Source organism: Spermophilus citellus (assembly GCF_964194105.1).
Source record: "Spermophilus citellus genome assembly, chromosome: 3".
NCBI lineage: Eukaryota > Metazoa > Chordata > Mammalia > Rodentia > Sciuridae > Spermophilus > Spermophilus citellus.
This window is the reverse complement of record NC_138184.1, coordinates 87,531,263-87,554,316: the sequence shown is the minus strand read 5'-3', so window position 1 is coordinate 87,554,316 and position 23,054 is coordinate 87,531,263. Positions and strand designations below refer to the sequence as shown.

The 23,054-nt window shown below is 52.6% G+C and overlaps 1 protein-coding gene across 1 annotated transcript in view; it reads left to right on the top strand.

The window, feature by feature from the left end:
* CUX2 (cut like homeobox 2) overlaps positions 1–23,054 on the top strand; it is a 235,672-nt gene that overhangs the window by 162,156 nt on the left and 50,462 nt on the right. Inside the window, exon 4 of the mRNA XM_081287918.1 lies at positions 18,487–18,565. Coding sequence (XP_081144044.1) covers positions 18,487–18,565 — 79 coding nt within the window. The remainder of the gene's footprint in view (positions 1–18,486; positions 18,566–23,054) is intronic.

The window sequence follows — 23,054 nt, the reverse complement described above, 5'->3', positions numbered from 1 at the left end:
CCCAGTTTGTAGTTATTTGACTGTTTGCCGGATTATTCAAATAATGTTCCTCCCTCCCTTCACAAAGGCAGGGAAGACTATTGTAGACTATTGTATTCCCCAGTCCCTCGTGGCGCCTGACACAATAGGTGCTGAATAAATATTTATTAAATGAATGTTGACACATAATAATATTGGCAAATACTGCTCAGGCTGTTGCTGTGCTCCAGCAGCATCCTCAGTGCTTTGTGGATACCAAGTCGTCATTCCCCATGACCAGCCTAAAAGGTCAGATAGTGTTATTGTCGACATTTAACAAATGAGAAATGAGGCCCAGAGAGGTTAGGTAACTTGCCCAAGGTCACACAGATGGTTCTAAGTGGCAGAGACAAGATTTGAACCCAGGCAGTCTGGCACCAGAACCTGGGCTCTTAGTCATTATTAAGTATCTACTGTGTGCCAAGCCTGGGGATATAGCAGTGAACAAGAAGTCCTCCACCCTGGGTTTTACATACATGTACGTGCATATATGCGATACACACACAGGCAAACCCTATTCAGGTCAGACAAGTGGCTCTGTTCACAAGTGCCACCAGGTGCAGAGATGGTTCATCATGAGAAGGTCACACAGCTGGGTGGAGGCAGGATGCCTCTCCTTATTCTGGGCCTGTCCTGCTTCCTGCTACACCCTGTGTCCACAGGGTAGGGACACTTTGACAGTTTAACCAGTCAATTATAATAATATTTTTCTCTCCAAATGTTTAAAAGAAAAAAAAAGTTGGCTTGCTAAGGTATAATCATGGCTCAGAGGCCAACCTGACATTAGTTATTAATTAGGCCATTATGCATTCCACAGTGATAATTGCTTTGCTGCGGAGTCACCAAGCATGAAACGGACCCGGTGCAGGAGTGTAATCTATCAATCTGAGAAGCTGCAGCCAGTCGCGTCCTCTCACCTTGAGCCGGGTGGACGCCTTAGCGGGAAACAAAACGAAATTAATGATACGGCGCTGCTCGGCAGTCGCGGGTGGACCCCTCCCTAGCCCCAGTCCTGCGAGGACTTCCTGCCTGGCCATGGGGACAGCGTGGAAGCAGTTTATCAGCGGAAGTGGCTGCTCTCTTTGACCCGCCGCCTGGTGGAAGTCTTTCATCTCCTTCCCTCCACCTGGCTCTTAGGGGAGGGCGATCTTTCTCTTCGTCTCTTCGCCCGTTGCTTTGGGCAGTCAGCAGGCTGGGAGCGGCCACTGCCAGGGGGCCCAGGCCCGGGGGACAGATGCGGCCTCCACCAGGGTTCTCTCTCCCCTGGGTTCTGTCCCTGCCCTTGGTGGCCCTGGGGAGACCCCAGCACCCTCCAGGCACATCCTGGGGGCTTGTGAGTGGGAGGCGGAGTAGCAGGGCGGCTGGGGGTCAATCTTACGAGAAATCTGGGGGTGCGGGAAACAAAGGCCTACCATTGAGCTCCCAGAGAACCACCACAGCACCAGTCCTGTCGCCCTCAGCTGGGCAGGCGCTGGTTCCTGGGCTGTTTCCTCCATGGCAGCCCTGAGAGGGGCGCGTGCTGGAGTTGGGCCACCCCACGGGCGAAGAAATGGACAGGCGAGGTGACGGGCGGAACTGGGATTGGAACCCAGGCTCCTCTGGCTGGCGTGACAGGCAGGCGAGGTCCCTCAGGTGGCTCTCCCTAGGCCAGAGGAAGGTGACCCCCAAGAAGGCCGCCTCGGTTTTCAGGTCGTCCACCCCCAGGCCCTCCCCGTTGTCGCTGTTTAGCTGGAGGACAGTATGGCCCCGTCCAGTCAGGCATCAGGAAGGTGCCTGGCGTGAGCGCGTAGCCCGGCTGCTCCCAGGGGAAGAGGGACGGTCACAGACGCGCAGCCCCGTCAGCCTCATCAATTTTGTCCACCTGGCATAGAAGCTTCTTGAAAATTGGACGCAGATCCCAGGCTCCCGGCTTCGTGCGCGGCTCGCCTGCTCCTTTCCTGGACGCATTGGCATCTGGCTCCCGGGAGGGACGTTTGAGTGATTCTCGGCCAGCGGGCGGCAGACAGGTGTCTGTCTCGGGTCTGGAAGGCTCCAAAGGGGTGCAGGCGCTACCAGGCCTAGTTAGTGTTCAGGTGGAGATGCCTCCAGGGTGTGGTAACTCGGTCTCAGGAGGAACCCAATAGGACTGGGGAGAGCACTCAGGGGCAGGGCACGTGCTAAGCACGCACAAGCCCTGGGTTTGATCCCGGCACCACAAAAAAAAAAAAAAAAAAAAAAAAGAGGAGGAGGAAGTTGCTTCAGGTTCTGCCAGTGGAGCTGGTTTCCAATGTCGCCTTGTTCTGTCCTTAGTCAGCTTTTCCTCACTGTAACCAAAATAGCTGACAAGAACAATTTCAAGGGGGAAACGTTTATTTTGACTCACAGCGTCAGAGGTTCCGTTGTGGTCTGGCAACTGCAGGGCTCTGGGAAGTTGAAGGTGAAGCCCACCATCATGGCGGAATGGCGTGGCAGAGGGAAGCAGTTCAGGACATGGCGGCCGGGAAACAGAGTTCTGCTCACCAGGGATAAAATTCACACCCAGAGGCACACCTTCAGTGACTCACTTCCTCCAGCCACACTCCCTGCCTACAGCCACCACCCAGTGACCCACATCTGTGGGTTCATCCACGTTCAGTTAAGCCCTCTCAGTCCAGTCATTTCACCTCTGAATGTTTCTGTAATGTCTCAGTCGTGAACTTTTGGGGGACACCACATAGCAAACCATAATGTACTCTTCCACATGATTGCCTACACCACAACTTCACACACACACACACACACACACACACACACACACACTCTTTCGCTGTGAAAGGGGAGCCAAACCAAGGAGCCCAGCAACAGTGGCTCCAAACAAGATGGCAGCCAAGGCTGGATGAAGACTTTCCACATTAGCCCAACTGCATGGTTCATCCAACCCGCTTAGGGGACATTTGGAGCAGTGACATCTGGCCACTAGAACTTGGACTGGTCAGCTTCCCTGGACCCTTCAGGGAACTCAACCTTGAGCTACACAACCCTTAGGAAGTTTGTCTCATGAGCCAGTGCCTCGTGGTGGGACTTCCACATCCCTGTTCTGAAGTTCCCTCATCTGCACAGCAAGGTGGGGAGTGGTATTTTAGGAGTCGTGAGGAGACCATGTTTTCCCATCATGCTTTTTTGCTTGCAGGACACAGATACAATCATCCATCACTTCAGTAGGTTTATTGGACTTATGCTACGTGCCAGATGCGGTTCAAGGTGGTGAACAAAGTATTGAGGCAGGGTCGACAGGTTGATAGCAGTGTGTCCTGCCGTTAGTTGGGAACTGCTCACTTTGACACGGGGCAGCCTCCAGTCACTCATCACCTCAGTTAACCCTAGCCTAGTCAGCACCGTTCTTAATCCCATTTCACAGAAGAGGAAACTGAGAAAGATTCAGTGACTTTCTTAAGGCACACAGGAAGAAGTGGCAGAGCCGAGCCCAGGAGATAACCTCAAGCAGGGGTTGGCAATCCCATAGCCCACCGCCTGTCTGTAAATACACAGCCACGTGCACTCAGCGTCTCCTGCTGCCACACACGGCCACGGCAGAGTTGAGCGGCTGTGACAGAGACCATGTGGCCTGGGAGGCTGGAGATATTTACTCTCTGGCTCTTCACAGAAGAAGGTTGCCAGCCCCTGCCCTGGATCAGACGTGGGAATTGCAAGTGGCCAAATTTGACTCAGGTCATGTGTCTCTTCCTCTGATCTTCCTTCCCTCCTTTTCTTCCTGCCTTCTTTCCTCTCTTTACTCTGGAAAAATCCCAACCCATAAATGTAAAGAAAATAAGAGAGCGCTGCAGGAACCCTGTTTCCAGTCCTTGTCCTCATGTGTCCATTTCCTCACACCCCTGCATTGTCATGTAGCAAACCCAAGTCACTGTGTGATCCCACCTGCAAATGAATACCTTAGTGTCTGTCTCTTGGAAAAATAAAAGTAAGGAGTCTCTTCTGAAACACAGCCACGGTGCTAGGTATCACCCCGGACAGTCTAACAGTGATCTCTTAATGGCAAGCGTCCAGGCGGAGTTTCAAGCCCCTAATGAGCTCCTCATCTTTTTAAAAAGTCTTGTGATCATATCAGAACTCAGACAAGGTCTACCCTTGTGATGGGTTGATATGTCTCTTAAGTGGGGTGATCAACTGTCACAGTTTGGCCCTGGACCAAGGGGATTCTTGGGACTCAAAAATGTCCATGACCAGGAAGGTCCCAGGTAAACGGGACAAATTGGTCATTGTCGTCTCACCTGTCTGCTGTGTGTGTTCCCACACGGTCTGCACAGTGGTGACAGTAACTGGGCATCTTCCCCTGACCCAGCTGAAGGGACCAGAACTGTCACTGGTCTCAAGCTAAGCCAGAGGCATTCCTCCTGCGGGTGAACTTGGAACAGGTTGACTTCCCTCCATCAGGGTACAAGCTCGGGGACTGTCTTTGGTGCGTCATCTTTAGTCATACCTGACAGGAGGGTGGGTTTTGATGTTTCATACATCCGTGGAGGATGGCGTCCATTCTTGTGGTTGTGCGTGATGTGAGGCTACACTGGCCGCATAAGCTTGAGGGATGGTTTGGTGGCACCTTCCACCAGGACATGTAGGGAAGAAGGGAGCCAGCCTAGGGAGAGGGAGGGGAGGATCCTGCCCCTGGTGGTGGAAGTGCCCCCATGGTCCTGGACAGTTCTCTTGGTGGCTTGTCCCACCCTCTGGAAAGCCCTGCCGCGCTTTGTCCAGCTTCTCACAGGGTAGCAGGCAAGTGCAGGGCTCTTGAGTAGGGGGTCAGCTCCTTGCTCCACCCCAGCTGTGGGGCTAGTGCAGGTCGCCTCACCTTGCACTGAGGTTTTGCTGATGGCGTCCCCAGGGGTGCTGCTGATCTTGTTCCTCCGTCCCCTGTGCTGGCTGTGTGGGGGCAGTTGGATGGAGGGACAGGGGCAGATTCAGATTCAATGCTTTTAGCAAATATCCCCATTGCTGGCACTGGGTGGTCCATGGGGAGGTGCCCAGTGTGCCACCCTATCAATTCCCAGGCAGGGCAGGGGTCAGCTGGGGCAAAGACTTGCCTGCTGGAGGACCGGCTGGGCATGGCCACCTGGGGAGACCCAAGCCCCCTTCCCCAGCACATCAGGAAGCCTCAGCCCCTGTCCTCTGCTAGTTAACACTTCTCATTAATAATGGAAGCGGAAGCCAGGAGACTCCGTAGCTGTGCGAGGTAATTAACTCACTCACACGACTCTGCTCACCCTTGATTATTTCCACTTTTCCCTCCAACTGTTCTCTCTGGCACTCACTGCCATCCTGGGCTCTCAGCTGGGAGCAATGACGATCATTGTGGGTCTTTGAGAAGCAGCAAAAACTGGTGTCTGCCCCCAGGTGCCCCTCCCTGCTGCCCGGAAAGCTGCCCCAGCAGAGCTCAGTCACAGGGGCTTCCACCCACAGTGAACGGCTCGAGCTTTCCCCATAAGCCTCGTCTCTAGGTTCATTGTGCAGGACGCAGGAGGAGAGAAGCGGGTGAAAAGTCCGTCCTTTAAACTGATGGCATCAGTGCTCCCAGCAAGGGGATGTGAGGTAGAGTAGGGGCTTTTGAGCTCAGGTCTGCGGACGTTCTGCAGGGGCAGAAGACAAGAGTCCAGATGGAGGAAAGGAGCCGGGTCTGCTGCACCCCGGCCCCTTCTGTTGGTGTCTGGGTATCTGAAGGCATTCCCCAAAGTGGGGTGCTTCATCCCTAAAGCAAGGGTGCATCCCCAGATCACCATAGAGGCCCAACACAATGCACAAGGAGACCTCAGGAGGACCCCATGTGCCACCTAAAGGAGTGGCCTCCACCCTGCGCAGGCTGAGGACAGCAGTCTCTGTACATGATGGAGACCAGGAGCACAAATTTCAGAACCAGACTGCCTGTTTCCTGATCCTTCCCTTGCTGTGTGATCGTGAGCTAGTCTTTTGACCTCTCTGTGCCTCGGTTTTCTCATCTGGGAAGTTGAGTTGAAGCTGGTTTGTGGGAGAGGCTCCTACAGGGAAATCCAACTGTCAGTGACCTCGGTAGCTTGAAATCCACCATGAAAAGAGGGAGAATTGGGAGCTTGGCTGTTCACCAGAAGTGGCTTCGGGACTGCTAGGCGTCCTGTGTGGAGAGCATTTGGATTGTTGCCCACCCTCTGGTGACATCATCTTCCCCAAGTTGCTGGTATTGTCACTGGAGTTCTTGTGCTGTGAGCCCACGGTGGCCACATCTTCCAGTTTCCTCTGGAAATCTTGGTTTCGTGTGAGTGGGAAATCTCCTAAATTTCTAAATGTTGCTTTCAACCTGAGCAAAAATCCCCTCCCTTGGGGATTTGTCCAGAACCCCAGGCTCCCGCCCTTGCCCTGGGGGCTGCACTCCAAGATCTCCAAGGCATACTGCGCCTGCACGCCAGCTGAGGCTCCGTAGGGCCGTCTCCAGCCACCTCTGCAGGGACCTCCGGAAAGGACGCTGCTATATTTAAAAGCCTGGATGGGGTGGCACTTGTGTGGCATTTGGGTGGCCGTCTTTCTTCAAAGGGCACACACATTCTTTTAGCTTTGCTCTTCTGGGCTGGCATTTTGGAGTACTTGCCAGATTCACTTGGAGAGGAGAGACTCCTGCCACCTGGGATTCTTCCGGCCTCCCAGGGACAAAGCCCCACCACGGCTCAGGGCTGGGAGAGCTCAGGGCAGCAGAAGCTCAGGCTGGGTCACAGTCACCAAGTCGGCAGGGGCAGCAAGCAAGTGCCATGGGCTGGCCTGTGGACTTGGATAGACCCGAGTCTCAGGCCGGAGTGGTCCTCGGCATCACCGACCCTCTTGACCACAGTCTGGCCATTTGGCTCCAGCCCTTGGGTTCCAGCAGGTTCTACCTCTCACCTCCCCCTGGGTGGTGCCCACCCCTAACACACCATGGTAATCCTTGGACTCAAAATTCTGGGGACTATCTTGTGTTGGCCGACCTCACCCCCTATGTCGTAGGGACATGGCACCTCTTCATGCACATCTGGGCTTTGGTGTCCCTGCTCTCCAGGTAGGGAAACTGAGGCACGAGAGGTCAAGCAAAGACACGGTTTCACCCAACAGTGGTCACTGGTGATACTGGCTGGGCTCTGCCTACTGTTTCGCCTACCTGAACTTATCCCACAGCTGCTTTTGGATGTCACTGAGCCCAAAAGTGACAATCAAGGCTCTGAGGCTGCTGGATGGTCACACCTAGAGACCTGGCTTCAGACCTCATCACCCAGCCCCAACTCCAGAACCATGTTCTTCCCAGCCCTTCCTTGGATCCCCAGGCCTTCAGAGGTGCCAACTGCATGAGGCCCGACCCTCCTTTCACCCACCTCTCTTTGAGGCCTTGTCTCACCAGAACCCCCTTGCCCCTCTGCCTGTGTCAGGACAGAGAAGGCCGGGCCCCACAGGGCACAGTCATCTGGATGCTTGGTGGCCCTTTTCCTCCAAGCCCAGGTTGGACTGAGGGGCAGGCCTGGCCCTCCGCATGGGGAGCACCTGGAGCCAGGAAGCCAAAGTGGAGGGAATGGGGTTCCGCCACCACCCATTTAATGTCATCCGATTTTGAATCACTTTCTACTGGGTGCTGGTGGCCTCAAGGAAAGCTCAGGGGACGCAGCAGGGAGAAAGGCTGTCAGCCTAAGCCAGGGAGAATGCTGGTGCCCGTGGAATGGGCACAGGCGTGGGGCCTCCAGGAGAGCTGCAGGCCCCGGCCTGTCCTGACAGACGGCTGCCAGCCGGCTCCAGGTGGCCGTTGTCAGTGGAAGCGGGCCCAGGGTGGCCAGATCCTCTCATTTCCCAAAAGAAGCCAGCAATTTGGAACTCTTCTGGTTTTTAAATACTGGCTCAATATATATGCACATATTTTCATGTTCGCAGAACTTTATGGAGGTATCATTTACATACAGCAAAATGCACAGATCTTAAATGTATGACTTGATGAATTTTGACAGCTCCAATATTTTTAAAACACTATAGGATTCAAAAAATATGGTTCTGGGGTACATCTGGCCCTAGGCCCATCTTTCATGACCCGTCTCATGTGCCACATGACCCTCACGAACAAGGTAGGACATAGCCGTGTGCACACTGGCACACAGCTGAGCACAGGAGTGGGCTGATGATAACGTACCATCTCATTATTCCTCACGCGAAGAGCACAGACTCCCAACTCTACCATTTGCTGTGTGACTTTGCACAGGTTAGTTCACCTCTCTGAAGTCTTGTTTTCTCTATTTGTAAGATGGGGGAGATGATGGCGGCGCAGACCTCATACAGCTGTTGTTCAAATTAATCTGTTTCACGCACTAGGCACTTAGAAAGCATTCACTCTGTGCAGGCACTGTTCTATGTGTTCACTGTTGTCTTCTGATTACTAGACCTCTGTTTTAGAGCAGTTTTAGATTCAGAAGTTGCGCTGAAGGTGCAGAGCGGGCCCACACCCTCTGCATCCCTGCCCCTCACCTCCTCGCTGTGAACTTCTAGTGTTTGCAACAGCTGACGGGCCTATATTGATGGTCATTATCAGCCAAAACAGCAGTTCTTGAGGAAGCACCATGTTGTGTACACTGTATACTCTGTCACAGTGTCCCGCAGAATGGCTCCACCGTCTCAGGGCTGCTGCAGAGAAGGGCGCTGTGCTGATGAGCATCTTTTGACAGGTGCCCACTCCCTTCTCTCCTATTCAGGAATGCACAGCTCACTCCCTGAGGGAAGGGGACTCTAGGGGTGAACTCCAGACTGTTCTAGTGTGCCTAGAAGGGAAGGCACTTGCCCACTTGGGGTGGGAGGGGTCACACAGATTCCAGCACCCCCCACCCCAGTCACAGACTGGTTCTGAGTCCACCCCCATGGGGTTCTTGCCTCCACCTCTCCTGTGTGACTTGGAGCCACTGTCTCAGCCTCTCTGGGCCGCTAACACAAAAGCCACCTTCCTGCCTGGGGCTGCCCTGGCGATGTTTGGCAGCTCAGATGTGCTAATTCCTGTGAAGGGTCCTTATGCCCTATAAAAAGCTTTAGATTAAAATTGAAAGGTATTATGATTACAATGTTATGCAGAAAAACTGAACTTCGGGGGACTGGCCTTGAGGCCTGAGCCAAGGGAAAATTGCCTGGTGGCAGTGCATAGGGCCTCTGTGGCATGTGTCCGTGGCTTGTCCCTCTGGGACAAGGCAACCAGAGAGTCCACACAACAGGACCACCTTCAGCTGCAGTTCTCATCAGGACCAGGGCACCCGCACCTGGCTGTTGGGTTGCGTGGCCAGACGGCCACCTGCCAGCTGGCCCAGAGCCACATCCGTGGTGTGGGCAGCTCCCCAAAGGAAAACAGGTTGCAGAGGCTTCCCAGAGCTCAGGACCGTGTCTCCGCGTGCAGCCTCATCCTCGGCCACACCCGGACTTGGCAGGAAACATGACGCCTCCGCCCTGTCTCCAGTCCAGCCTGGCCGAATAATTGATAGCTTTCCAGCTCATTATATGTGCCCGTGGTTGATTTTTTTCCTCATTACCCCCAAGCAAAATTTATTTGTAAGGCACTAAAGAAAGCCTCCTGTCCCTTTTATGCTGGGAGCCCTCCGAAGAGAAGTGAAATTGTGTATTCACTGCTAAAAAAAGCCTCAGCTTATACAATTTTAACAATAGAAAAATGATCTCTGTGCTTCGGTGCGTGGATGCTTGGAGGGAAACAGGCGGGCTGCTCAGGTGGCTGGTGAATTACACATGAGTGGTTCGCCTTTGTTTTGAGTGACAAGCAATTTCAATGCCGTCTTACGTGGAGGCCTGGAGAATGTTTTTTCCCAGGAAGAGAGAGGGAGACGAGGCAAACGGGGAGAAAAAAAGGAAAGGAAAAAAAAATAGCTTCCTTTTCGAACTGAGAGATTATATTAGTTGCCGCTGAGCGGAGGTGAGAAGTTAGAGTTTCATTTGATAATTATAAAATCAGTAGTTTGTGATTGGCCGTAATTGATGATTACACCATTGCTAATAGCAGGCCTGGCAGCCCGAGCGCGCGGGACATTTCATTTTTGCGCTGCTTCTGAGCCGTGAAAGCTGGCCCTGCATGGAGCTGCTCGGGGTGTCTCGGGGAGCCTGACAGACGCATTCTGGGGCCTGCATTATGTGGGATAAAAGTGTTCTTAGTGCCGACATTTGAAAACACTGTGCTCTGTGCCTTGTTTTTAGCCTGGGAGTAATTACAAATATTAGAATAAAACTGCACAGGGGTCCTCTCCCTGCCCATTGCCCGTGGCAGAGCCTAGAGTGGGCTCCCTGGGTCTCTACCAGCTTCATGAAAATCCCTGTAGGGAGGGGTCCCTGGGTCTCTACCAGCTTCATGAAAATCCCTGTAGGGAGGGGTCCGTGTGCGGGAGGGAGGAACGTGTCTGCCTGGGTAATTAGAGTCAACGCAAAGCAGAGTTAGGAGGGGCCCCAGGTCTGTAGCCCTGCACTTCCACTGTACAGATGGGGAATTAGGCTCAGCAGGGGGCGTGGCTTGCCCCTGGGGACAGGCTGTGGGCACTGGTGAGACAGGAACTCAGGTCCCTTCACTTCCAGGTTCAGTTTTGCAGGTATTTCCCACCTTGCCATGGGCTTCCCTGGGAAGAGGGCTGGGGACCTCCAGGCAGAGCCCACCCTCTATGGTTCATTCCTCTGGGAGCTTGCAATAGGTCTGCAGAGAGTGGTCAAGGTGTCAGCCTCATTTGGGTTGCTCAGAGACTGTCTTTCACTGTCCTCTAGGCTCAGGGAGGGAAGCTCGCAGGGCGGAAGGATGACCCCAGGGTGCCTCTTGGATTCCTTCTGGTCATTTCTGGGTCTGTCATTTATTCAGGATTGACTAAATGTCCCTTATGCCCAGGCTATCCTGAACTCTGAAGGAGAAGATCATAGCAGTGGCCATTGGAGATTGTCTAGTTGTTCATGCCTCGAACTGTGAAGTTGACCTTGACTCCCGTCTTCCTCTCATGCACCCATATCTGCTCTGTGCTCCCCCAGAACAAATCCTGTGACAGGGTCTTCAAAACAGATCTAGAATCCAAGCACTTCTCTCCACCGCAGCCACAACCACCCTGCTCTGCACTGCCAGCATCACTCGCCTGAACCCAGGGCCTTTGCACATGCTGTTCTCTCTGCCTGCAGTACTCTTCTCCAACATCTCCCCATGGATTCATTCCATCCCCTTCTATGAGTCAGCTCAGGTGTCCTCTTTTCCCAAGGCCTTTCCTGGCCCTATATGCAGCGCATGCACTGCCCTGGACTCTTGTCCCTTTCCTGTTTCATCCCCCGCCCCCTTGCACTTGGCCATTTTTCCATGTTCTACATCATGGGTTGTTTTATTGCCCATGTATGCTTTTAGACACGTCAGTTCCACCAGGCTAGGTGCTTGGGTCAGCCTTACTTGGTGCTGAATGCCCAGTATCTAAACAGCCCCATTCCTAGGAGATAACTCTGTGGATATCTCTTGTGTTGATTGGACATCTGCATTGTTTTTACGTTTTTCATGCATTGTTCCCTCTCAGTTTTTTAAGTGCCAGACTCTGCCCTCTAGAAGCTCACAGGCTGGTTGGAGAACTGAAACAGTGTCCACACGAAAAGCCATCAGCATTGCAAACAGGCACAGTGGCGCACACCTGCAATTCCAGCAACTCAGGAGGCTGAGGCAGGAGTATTGCAAGTTCAAGGCCAGCCTCAGCAACTTAGCAAGACCCTGTTTAAAAGAAAAAAGTAGGGGCTGGGAATGTAGCTCAGTGGCAAAGCACCCCCTGGGTTCAGTTCCCAGTACCAAAAAAAAAAAAAAAAAGATGGCACAGGTCTGCCCTTCTTCATTGGATGGTGCCCGCTGCGGTGTTCAGAGATCAGGATGCCTATGATACCGGCTGAGCATGAGCACGCCCCATAGCAATGCTGGCAGAGTTGGGGCACCACTGTCTTCAGACACCTCTCAGGATCCAGATGTGTTTAGCCCCGGGGGAGGGAGTGGGCAACCGATCAGCAGGCTCTGCCTGGGGTATGGTCATGACCATGCCCCTGACTGTGCCCAGGACTCTTGCTGGGCAAGATAGTGGGAGGAGTCTGGAAGAAGCCAATGGACCCGCAGCCCTGGAGGAGGGCAGGTCTGAGAGCTCAGGCTCTGAATCAGTGACTTACCTGAGGGTCCAAGTGAATGAATGATTTGTGCCCAGAATTCAGAGTAAATTAGTGATTTACACCTAAAAATTCAGAACAGGGCGCCAAATACAAGAATTCAGTTCCCCCCATCCCTCTCTGGAATGGGGCCTCCCAGGACCCCCAGGTCTTAGAAGGCCAGGAGAGGCTCCAGGCTCCCGCCCCATTTTGGCAGGAGCCTCAAGAGCCCAGATCAACGAAAAACAGCAATGGAAAACAAAAGTCAAACTCTTATTTCTTATTTAAGCCCTGATATTAAATTGTAATTTTCATTTGCTCAGCCACATCAAAGATTTATGGCCCAGAGAGCGTCAGCACTCGCCCGGGACCCAGCTGCTGGCAAACACATCCCTCCCAGCCCAGCCCACCTGCCCTGCAGGTCCCCACTCTTTGGGTTACTCTGACCCCTCACAAGGCCCCGCCCACCAGGCGTAGTGCAGGTGGCCTTTACCCTTCCCGCCCTGGTGTCCTTGTGCCTGAGACGGGCCAGCAGAGCCCCTCCTCCCTTAACTTGCGCAGTGGTTGGCACCACGCCTGGCACAGCACCAGTGCTTGCCTCATCATCATTGATGATGATGAGACCCAGGCCAAGCAGGAGCCATGGTCCCCGTCCCCTGGAGGAAGGAAGTCAGAATGTTACCGCACAGAAGGGGGCTCCACATGTTCTCTGGTAAGCGAGGACCTTCCGGGAGGTCTAGCAGACCTCCCTGGGGTGCAGGGCTCCCCACTTCCTCTGCAGCCTCACGGAAGGTGGGCATGTGCTTGAGCTCCCGCAGGGAGCTCAGGACCTTATAATGCAGCCTGTTTTGAGAGCTTCCCTGAAATTTCCCTCTCCCCACCCCCACCCCACCTCTGGAATCTTGATGGTCAGAACCGATCTCTCCGCACAGCAGCTGCAGTCCCGGCCCTTCACTCCCAGGGCCTAACTCCCAGCGCCTCCTGCGTTAACATGAGCCTCTCCCCTGAGCCACCCTGTCCTCTCTCCAACTGGGCTGCCCCTTGCTCTCTGCTTACCCCCTGGCAGCCCCCGGGGAAGAAGCCTTCAGGAGGTGTTAACGTCCTGAGCTGATCCCTATCCTCCCAGAGCTCATTCCCAGGCCTCCTAGCGGCGCGCTCAGAGGTGCCGATCCGAGACCCTCAGGCTGCCTCCTTTCCATTGCTCATCAGTCTTCAGTGTCTTCCAGAATTCCCGCCATCCCAAACCCCACCCCATTCCAGAACCTCCAGCCCCTCCCTGCCAGCCCCAACCCAGTCATAGCTGGCAAGCTGTTCTCAAAGTGTGCTCCATGAAACCCTAGTTTCCAGAGTCATTCCCTGAAGAATGCTGGGGCCAAATATATTTGGGCAAACGCTGGGTTAAACCGAGCTGAAGAGGAGTTTTTCTGGTTGGACCAGAGCATCCAGGGTACTGCTGTTTGGTGCCTGCCCACAGGGATGTGCATTCTCCACCGCAGGCCCCTGTTCGTGCCACAGGACTGACACACTTGGAGAAGCACTGTGGGTGTAAGTCCAGGGCCTGGAACGAGGGGCATCTGGGCACTGGTACCTCTGCAGCTAACTGGTTCCCTCATCTCGGCCACCAAGCCTCCCTGAGCCTCTGCTTTGTCCTCTGTGGAATGGGGCAGCAGCAGTTCCCCATCTGAGAGGTGAGGAGGGATTCTAGGGATAGAGAGCTGAGCGCAGAGAGGTCTGTGATCTCCAGACTTCATGCCGCAAGCTGCCACCTTGACACGTGCAGCACCTTCTCACAGAAGCTCAGCCTGTGGGCCCCTGAATATGCTGTTGTTTAAGCTCCTGAGAGACGAAAGCCTGGCAGCTAGGGCAGGCTGTGTCTCTCCGGCTTCATCACCTCTGCACCTGCCCTGTCCCTACTCAGGGACCACACACACGCCACCCACACGGCACAGGGGCTGGGTCAGTGCCACGCAGATGCTCTGCTGTTCCTGATGGTGACCTTCTGAGGCTGGCCCCTGCCACTGCCTCCTCCCCCTCCCCCAGATGTCCTTCAGGATCTTTCACAAGCCAACTCTGTCATTCCAGACACTCTGCCCTTCTGTGCCATGAGGCAGCCCTGTCCTGGGCACGTGGGTGCAGCATGGAGTGGCAGCCCTTGAAAAACCATCCTGCGTGGTTAGAGGAGTGACAGACACTAGGAAGCTTTCCACCAGGTTCCATGGCAGAACTGGGGGTCTTTCTGCACAAAGAAAAATAATCCCCACTTCTTATCCAGGTGGGGATTATTCTACCCACTTGATGGACCAACAGACTGAGGCCACGTGATGCTTAGTAACATTAGCCTGAATCTGGGTCACTCTCTAGAATCCAGAATTTAATGGCCCTGTCTTCTAGAAATGGCCAGAGTCGTTATCCTTAAACAAGATCAAGTGAAGCAGGACAGCCAAATAGAGTCCTGGAGAGCCACACTTAACGGCGGGATGCACTGACTCTAACCGAGGGCCATTCCATTCCGGCTGCCTCTTGATCTCTGCTTTTGAAAACATCATCCAGCTATAGATGCAGTTCTGAAGTACAGGTTAGCAAGCATATCTCTGTAAGGGGCCAGAGAGTCAATATTTTAAGCTTTGCAGGTCACGGGGTCTCTGTTACAGTCCAGAACTCTGCCCGGAGCATAAAAGCAGCCGTAGTAAATACAGAAATGAATGGCCATGACTGTTTTCCAATAAAACTTTATTTACACAAATAGATGAAGGACCAGATTTGAGTTTGCCAACCCTTGGCCTATGTATTCATTGTCCAGTAGAAATAAACTATAAGCAACTCAGGAGGCTAGGGCAGGAGTGCAAGTTCAAGTCCAGTCTGGGCAACTTAGTGAGACCCTGACTCAAAATGAAAGGTGAAAAGAACTGGGCATGTGTGTCAACGAGAGCAGCCCTAGGTTCAATTCCCAATTACCCAGGTACATAGCCAGCCACCTAGGTAATTTAAATTTTTCTAGTAGCTACGTTTTTTAAAGTAAGAAGCAGGTGAATTTAGTTTTAATAATATCTTTTATTTAGTCTAATCTGTCCATAATATTGTCATTCCAATGTGTGATCAATATAAAATGATCACTGGGATCTTTCACGTGTGTGTGTGTGTGTGTGTGTGTGTGTGTGTGTGTTTTAGGCTTACAGCTCACCTCAGTTTGGAAGATTTGCATCTCAGGTGATCAGTAGCATGTGGCTGCAGTATCGGACACTTAGCTCTCATGGGAACATGGGCGTCATAAGGAGACAGTCACAGAGATAAACCCACATTCTACACTACGCAGGGAAAGTAGCAGGGGCAGTGGGCAGGGCCTGGACTCCTCCAGCGCTCAAGAGTTCCATTTTAGAAGTCGAGGGAACGGCCTGTGCCTTCCCCAACCCCTATCCGCCACTGTGAGGGGGGGGCCTTCGGCTTTCTGCCCACTAATCTGCTAAGCCTCCAGGGATCAGAGAGGAGCTGCTTTCATTTCTTGTAGTTTCTGTGGGCTCCAGGTCTGCCACCCAGCAGCCTCTAACCTCCCGCAGCCTCGAGGACCTGTGAGGCAGTGAGGTCCAGGCCCTAGTGCCTCAGCCACCCCTGGCCGAGGGGGCTGGTGTCTAAATTCAGAACAGCAATTCAAATCCCCAAGAGCTGGTGTAAATCCTGGACTTGCCATTTGTTAACTGGGTGACCTTGGGGCAAGAAACTTACTGTCACTGAGCCTTGGTTTCCTCATCCATACACTGGGGATAATGGGAGCCTCAGTTCACGGTTGGTGTGTCCACACAGATAGAAGATCAAGAACAGAAAGCACACCTGGTGCGTGGTACACGCAAAGTGCCATTGTTAGCCCCCAAGAGTGCCCCCAGCCTCTGTATTCCTTGCCCCGCCAGCTGCCAGGAGACCCCAGCACACGCTTACACCTCCTCCCACATTGTGTGGTTCCTCGTAGCTGAGTCCCCCCCGCAGTGGTGAGACCCCAGGGCCAGAACTGCTTCTTGTCCCATCTCAGCAAGAACAAAAATCTGCCTGCATTTGTGATTTTTCCCTTTGCCTCGATTCTAGAACATTCTTTTTGCCCTTTCCCTTCTGGGGAGATGATTCCTTATGTTCCACATCAAAGTGGGTCAGCCTCCCCCGACCCACACCCTCTGCAGGCACCCATGCATTTCTCCTTCCAAGCATGTAGCACTTGTAATTAATGAGTCGTCTGGGGAATTTGCCTTAATGTCGGCCATGGAGAGGGGCCCAAGCCTGCATCTTCCATGGCTGGTCCAGCCCAGAGTGCTGGGCGCATGGCAGGCCCTCAGGAAGCATCTCTTAGGGAGTGCGGAGCTGTCTCTCACTCTGGAAAGTCAGGGAGGAGCAGTGGGAGAGAACTTTGGTAACTGGTCTCTTTTAATCACTTGTTCAGCATCAGCCATATTTCTCTCTCCCCGTCTTAATTAACTACTTCTACATGGGCCTTGTAAAATCTGCAAACCAATAGAAATACAATGTGACAGATGCAATTTTGTATTTTCTAGAAGCCATATTTTTTAAAAGGAGAAAGTGATTACCTGTTAGCACTTCAATATATAATCAGTATTTAAAACAACATTGAGGGCCCGGCGCAGTGGCACACACCAATAATCCCAGCAACTAGGAGGCTGAGGCAAGAGGATTACAAGCTTGAGGCCAGCCTCAGCAACTTGGCAAGACACTGTCTCAAAAATAAGAAAAGGGCCCCAAGTTATAGTTCAGTAGGGGAGGACACCTGAGTCCAATCCCCCTGTATGGCAAATTTTTTTAAAAAAATTTTTAAATGTTGAGCTATTATTTGTTTTTACTGTAACTTCAACATCCTGTGTGTAGGATACAACATACATCTTGATTTGGATACACCATGTTTCAAGTGTTTAGTAGCCACACTGAATCACCATAGTTCAAATTCTTCTTCCCAGAGTGCACTGCTGTGGGGCGGAGCCTTCCTCTGGTGGCCTCTGTAAGGCACCAGAGCACAGCACAGCTCAGGTCAGCATGTGGCACTAGGCAGAACCGGGCACTGTTCCTGGCGAGAAGGAAGGTCTTAGACACAACTGAAAATAATGTCAAGGGGCCTCATGGGTGCCAGGAGTGCTCCACGGGACTTCATGTGTTTTAGGTCATGTGATGCTCTCAGCACCCCTTTGTGGAAGATTATTGTATTGTCGCCCCCATTTTACAAATGGAGAGATAGAGGCACAGGGTCTTAAGTGACTTTTCTGTCCCAGGACACACAGCGAGTCAACAGAGAAACTGGGATTTGGACCTGGGCCGCCCAGCTCCAGGGCCTGTCCTTGGTCAGTCACTTTTCTCAATGAATGGTCCCCTACCATTGGGAGACCCAGGATGATGTCATGGTTAGGACCTAGAGTTGGAGGCAACACACTTGATTCCCTTGTTCAATAAATTATGTAATCCCAGCAGCTGTGGAGGGTTCGGCAGGAGGATCACGAGTTCAAAGCCAGCCTCAGCAACTTAGTGAGATCTTAAGCCATTCAGTGAGACCCTGACTCTAATAAAATACAAAATAGGGCTGGGGATGTGGCTCAGTGGTTGAGTGCCCCTGAGTTCAATCTCTGGTACCATAGTAAATAAAGTTGAACACCTCCTGTGTGCTCAGAGCACACTTTAAGGAGAAGATATGAGATGGTGCCAAACCCTAGGTCAGTGGCCACCAGGCCATTCAAGAGTCATGTGTCCACACTTTTCAGGATAACATCTGTCTTGCCCAAAACATCTCATGAAGTCTCCTTGAAGGAGAGAAATCCCAGAGCAAGAGAATGATGGTGTGGACGGGGCTCTTCCTGGGATTGCCCACTCTCCGTTATCCATTCGGTCAGCAATGATTGAGCACTTTCAGTGTGCTGGACACCATTCATCTATCTTTCAAGAATTTTAACAGTTTCTCTCTAATTTTCAATAGTTAGAAATATTTCCAAGGTATGTCCCAATTTTTCCCAAAAACATATGTTGTATTTGAACTTCTGGTATTGCTCTTTTATAACAAAAATATGAGTAATGACTGTGAATAACCTATGTTCAGTGCTCTTAGGCAGCTTCACCTAACCTAGGAGTTAGGTCCTATTATTTGCTCCTCATTTTACAGACCAGTAAACTGAGGATCAGAGAGGGGCAATGACTTGCTCAAAGTCACACTGGCTGGGCCAGAACCCAGATTTCCTAACTTCAGAGCCACACTTGGAGTCTTCATCTTGTCTACCCCCTCCCATGTTTGTCCAGATAGAAAATGACCACATTTCTTCCAGACCCAGGTACCATGGTTACATGTAACTCTTTCTTTTGTTTCCAAAGGTGGTGGCCCTTAGTAAGAGAAGCCAGGAGGCAGAGGCGGCTTTTCTGAGTGTTTACAAGCAATTAGTTGAAGCACCAGGTAAGAAACACTTGGTCTCCGTAATTGAATAATTACAGAGTAACTGTCATGAGGACATGGCACCGTGTCTCCTGGCGGTGGGATCTGGGGACAGGCCCTCTGGGGGGCCTTCCTGGGGAGCTAGGTGTCTGCACATTAGAACCCCCCACCCTGGGCTACAGAAAACAGAAGGCACCAACCCTCTCTGCCAGGAGGGACCGCGGGAGGCTCAACCTTTCCCCAGAATGTCACGGCCACCTCAAAACCTTGATGCTGAAGGACAGACAGACCCCAAGAGCACAGACTGAATGGTTTCATTTAGAGAAAACACACACGCAGGCAACGTGAACTCTGTCCACACTGCTCACGGTGGCCAGAAGGGAGAATAGCCCCGTGTCCGTCAACGGATAAATGGGTTTTGAAAAGGTGTCTGTCCACACGGTGGAACATTATCTAGCCGTGAAGAGGAGTGACCTCTGACGCGCTACAGCCTGATGCTGAGTGAGAGAGCCAGGCACAGGAGGCCACGAGTTGTGTGATGCCATTATCAGAGAATGTCCAGGAAAGCCACGTCCAGAGATAGAAGCAGTTTGGCGGTTGCCAGGGGCAGATGGGCAGGGCAATGGGGAGCCACCAATGCATGCTATGGACTTTCCTTCTGGGGAAGATAAGAATGTTCTGGAACTAAAGGCAGGTGGGGTCACAGGACTTGGTGATCATGCAGATGCCACTGAAGGGTTCAAGTTGAAATGACAACTTCTGTGTCAGGTGAATGTTACCTCAATTGGGAAAAAAATCAACTTGTGCTGTTGGAAAGCCAGATAGTGGCTGTCCTTGGGGAGGCGATGTCCCTGGCAGGGCCTCTGCGGGCTGGGTGCTGTTTCTTGGTCTGGTGACAGAGGGATCAGTTTGGAGAACTCAGCTGCACATTTTGGACATAGACGTATGTCCAGGGATGTGAAGTCCTCTTTCCTCGCCACATTCCCTTCTACTGACACAGAAATAGAAGCCCAGAACGGCTGCTTGCTTTGCTCAGCAGTGCCGGCCCCCCAGCCCCTGCCCTTTTAGGCGTCCATGCCGCTGCAGGAATCAGCACTGTTAGGATTTGGGGTCGGGGTCCATGAGGAGGAAAACGAGATCCTGCCTCAGCTGTGTGACCGTAAGGCCCAGGCTGTGAGAGGACAGAGCTGTCCTGTTGGATGTCGAGGTCATTTGTGGGGTCTTTGCATTTGGGGTGGAAAGTCCCTGTTGGTCTGTCTTGGGCAATTATAGTGGGCTGAAAAATAGGGGGAGTACTGGGCAGTGGTGGAGGGAGGTGGGGCCGTGTTGAAAATAAGGTCTTTGCAAATGTAATTGGTTAAGCATCTCAAAATAAGATCATCCTGGATTTAGGGGAGTCCTAAAACCATCAACTGAGGTTCTTATCAGTAGAGGCAGGACACAAGGACCCTCGCTCAAGAAGGCCTGTGGGGACAGAGGCAGAGAGAAATGGGAGGATGCAGCCGCAAGACAAGGAGAGCCACAGGCCACAGCAGCCAGGAGCACAGCCCTGCCAACATCTTGACTTTGAGCTTGTAGCCCCCAAAAGTAGGAGAATCAATTTCTGTTTTCATACACCCCACTCCCGGTGCTTGGTGGTGCTTTATTACCACAGCACCAGGAGACCCATTCAGCAGGGTTGCGGAGCCTTGCCCACCAGGAGCTCCCAGGCTGGACAAAGAGGGAAGTCCTCCAGCATGTGGCTACTCAAAGCGTGGCCCACAGACCAGCAGTCTTGGCCTCTCTTGTGAGCTAGTTAGGATTGGGTCTTCTCGGGCCCACTGCATCACTCTGTCTTCTAGGCAGCTCTGTGGGAGATCTGTGAGCATGTTGCAGTTGTGTCCTGATAGAGGAGCTACACCTTCCAACTCTGCATGTGGACAGGCTCATGTGGGTCCCTTTCTCATGGCACAGAGAGGCAGGACTCAGGGCTCGGCACAATCAACAAATACTAACAGAGCCTGTCCCATGCTGCAACCTGCAGCAGCGTGCAAGTCCACGTTGGGTTCTCACAGCTGCTCTGGTGCCATAACCATAGTGGTGGCAGGTATTTCTCTCAAGGAGGAGGCCAGGGCCATGTCGGCAGGGCCTCGCTTGTTCTGAGGCTGTAGGGGATCCTTCCTGCCTCCCCAGCTTCTGGTGGCCCCTGGCATCCCTTGGCTTGTGACCTCATCACTCCAGCCTTTGCCTCTGGTGCCACGTGGCCTCTCTGCTTCTCTGTCTCGGCTCTCCGCTTTCTCTTGTAAGGACGCTTGTCGTTGTACTCAGGGCCCATCTGGATGATCCAGACGGTTTCACGGCGACATCCTCAGTTACATCTGCAAAGACACCATCAGATGAAGTCACAATTGCGGGTTTGGGGCTCAGGACAACAGATGCATCTTTTGGGGCCTATTGAGCCCCCTGCTCAGGCATCTGTTGCCAGGTCCCCGGCTCTACCCAGATCTGCACTCGCAGTGCCATGGGCTTTGTGTTCCCTGAGGGGACGTGGCGTGTGTCTGCAGCCCAGCTCATTACCCACAGTGGGGACACAACACCCACGTAGCCAGCAGTACCAACTGCCGCCTTTGTACTGATTTCCCCACTCCCATAGGTGGGATCTGGAAAAATGCACCTTATGTCCCACCCCTTTCAATCCTTTGGGTCCGACAGTCTTGTTGACAAGTGACATTGAAAGGTGATGCAAGAGCCAGAGGGCCCCCACCCAGAACTCGCCCATGGGCCCTACAGTGCCTTACCCACTCCAGGAGCTGCGCTGAGGCGGGCCAGTCCATCCACCCTAGGGCCAGACCCAGCTTCAAGTGCTGCAGGCCCCACACACCTCCCTCGCCCATGCCTGCCTGCAGATGGATCCATCCTCCTTCCAGAGCCTCCGACTCCCCTTGCACACACTGGGACTAAATATGCCAACCTGCCTCATGTGGTTGTCAGGAAGCTTCAAGGTGCATGGCACACAGTTGGTGCATACTATGCTACTCACGTTATTATCATGTATGTCTGGCTTGTCTAGGAGACCGGGAGTACTCCAAGCCCGGGATCAGGCCATACTAAACCTATATACCCAGATTAGGCCATATTAAACCTATATATAGAGTGCAGTACACCAAAGGCACCTAATGATTATTGAATGAATTAGAAGACTAGGCAGTGGGAGGGAAGGAAGAGTTATTGGGGCAAAGAGGTGCTTTTTCAACTAGAGTTCTGTGGTCATCAAACAACAGGAGGATTGCAGGCATTTACTGAGTGTCTGCTGATTGCAAGCATTTACTGAGTGTCTGCTGTATGCCCAGCATTTGCTGAACATGGGGAACATAGCTGGGAACCCACAGACACAGGCGTGGACCCGGCCCTCAGAAGCTTGCTTTCTGGTGGCAGAAGTAGCCAGATGATCACTCAGATAAGCTGCAGTCGCAAACTCGGGTGTGTTAGGGGGCTGGAGCTTGGGAGCAGAGGAGCAGACAGGCGGGGACCAGTGGGCGAGGGCCATCACCCCACAAAGCTGCTTCTCCAGGGCTCACTGTGGGACACTCGCCTCTCTGGGTACCCGGCTATTAGCACAGACACAGGACCAGCCAAGGGCCCCAAGTCCCCAAGACTGTGAGGAGCTTTCCAGAAGGCCCGTGCACTCTCTCGCCCCCTCCCCACAGCCTGGGGACGCAGAGGTCACTCAGAGCCCAGTGCTGACTCCATGTGCCTCTGATTCTCAGCTCTCCTCCCCAGAATTGGAGGGGCGGTGGGGGACGTCCCCACTGTCACGGAGCTGCAGAATGAGCAGCCTTAACTGATGGAGACGTACCATACAAACAGCCCCTTCAGGGGCTCTAATTCATTTTCGAGACATTTAAGAATAACAAAATGTTTTAATGGTTTCTTAGGGGAATTAGGAAGACATATTTTTGTTCTCATTAAATTTTATCCTCAGACACAAGAACCAAATGTCAGATGCGTTTTTGGCGCTCTGAGCTTCCCGCCCGCTGCCCCCCACCGCAGCGCCCGGCCCCCTCCATAAAAATCCCACCCTGGAAAAGGAGCCGGGCGCACACTCCTGTTTTTATACGTCTTGACAGGCGAATTATTTGTCGAAATGCTCCCCCTCCCCCAAGCCGCACACAAGTCCTGATTCAACATTTTTGTTTTGAATGACTGCTGCCAGCACAAATCTTTGGCAGAGCCTGTGATAGAGCCTGATTGCTCAGCAAGTATTTTGATAAGTGTGCAGCCTGTATGTCTGTAATTACGAAAGAAAACCGTAAATCTTTTGGATATTGTTCACACAGATGTGGCGTGAAGTGAGAAAAAAAGCAGTAAAACGTGTTAAAAGCATAATTAATGTCATTGTTGTGGAGGAAGATTTGATTTAAACCCCTCTGACTTCTGTATTGGTGACGCTTGATTTCTTTATCGTGTGCGACCCGCGCTTCAGAGAGCTGACTTGTTAACTGAGTGATTAGTTAAAAGGGAAGGAAAAAGA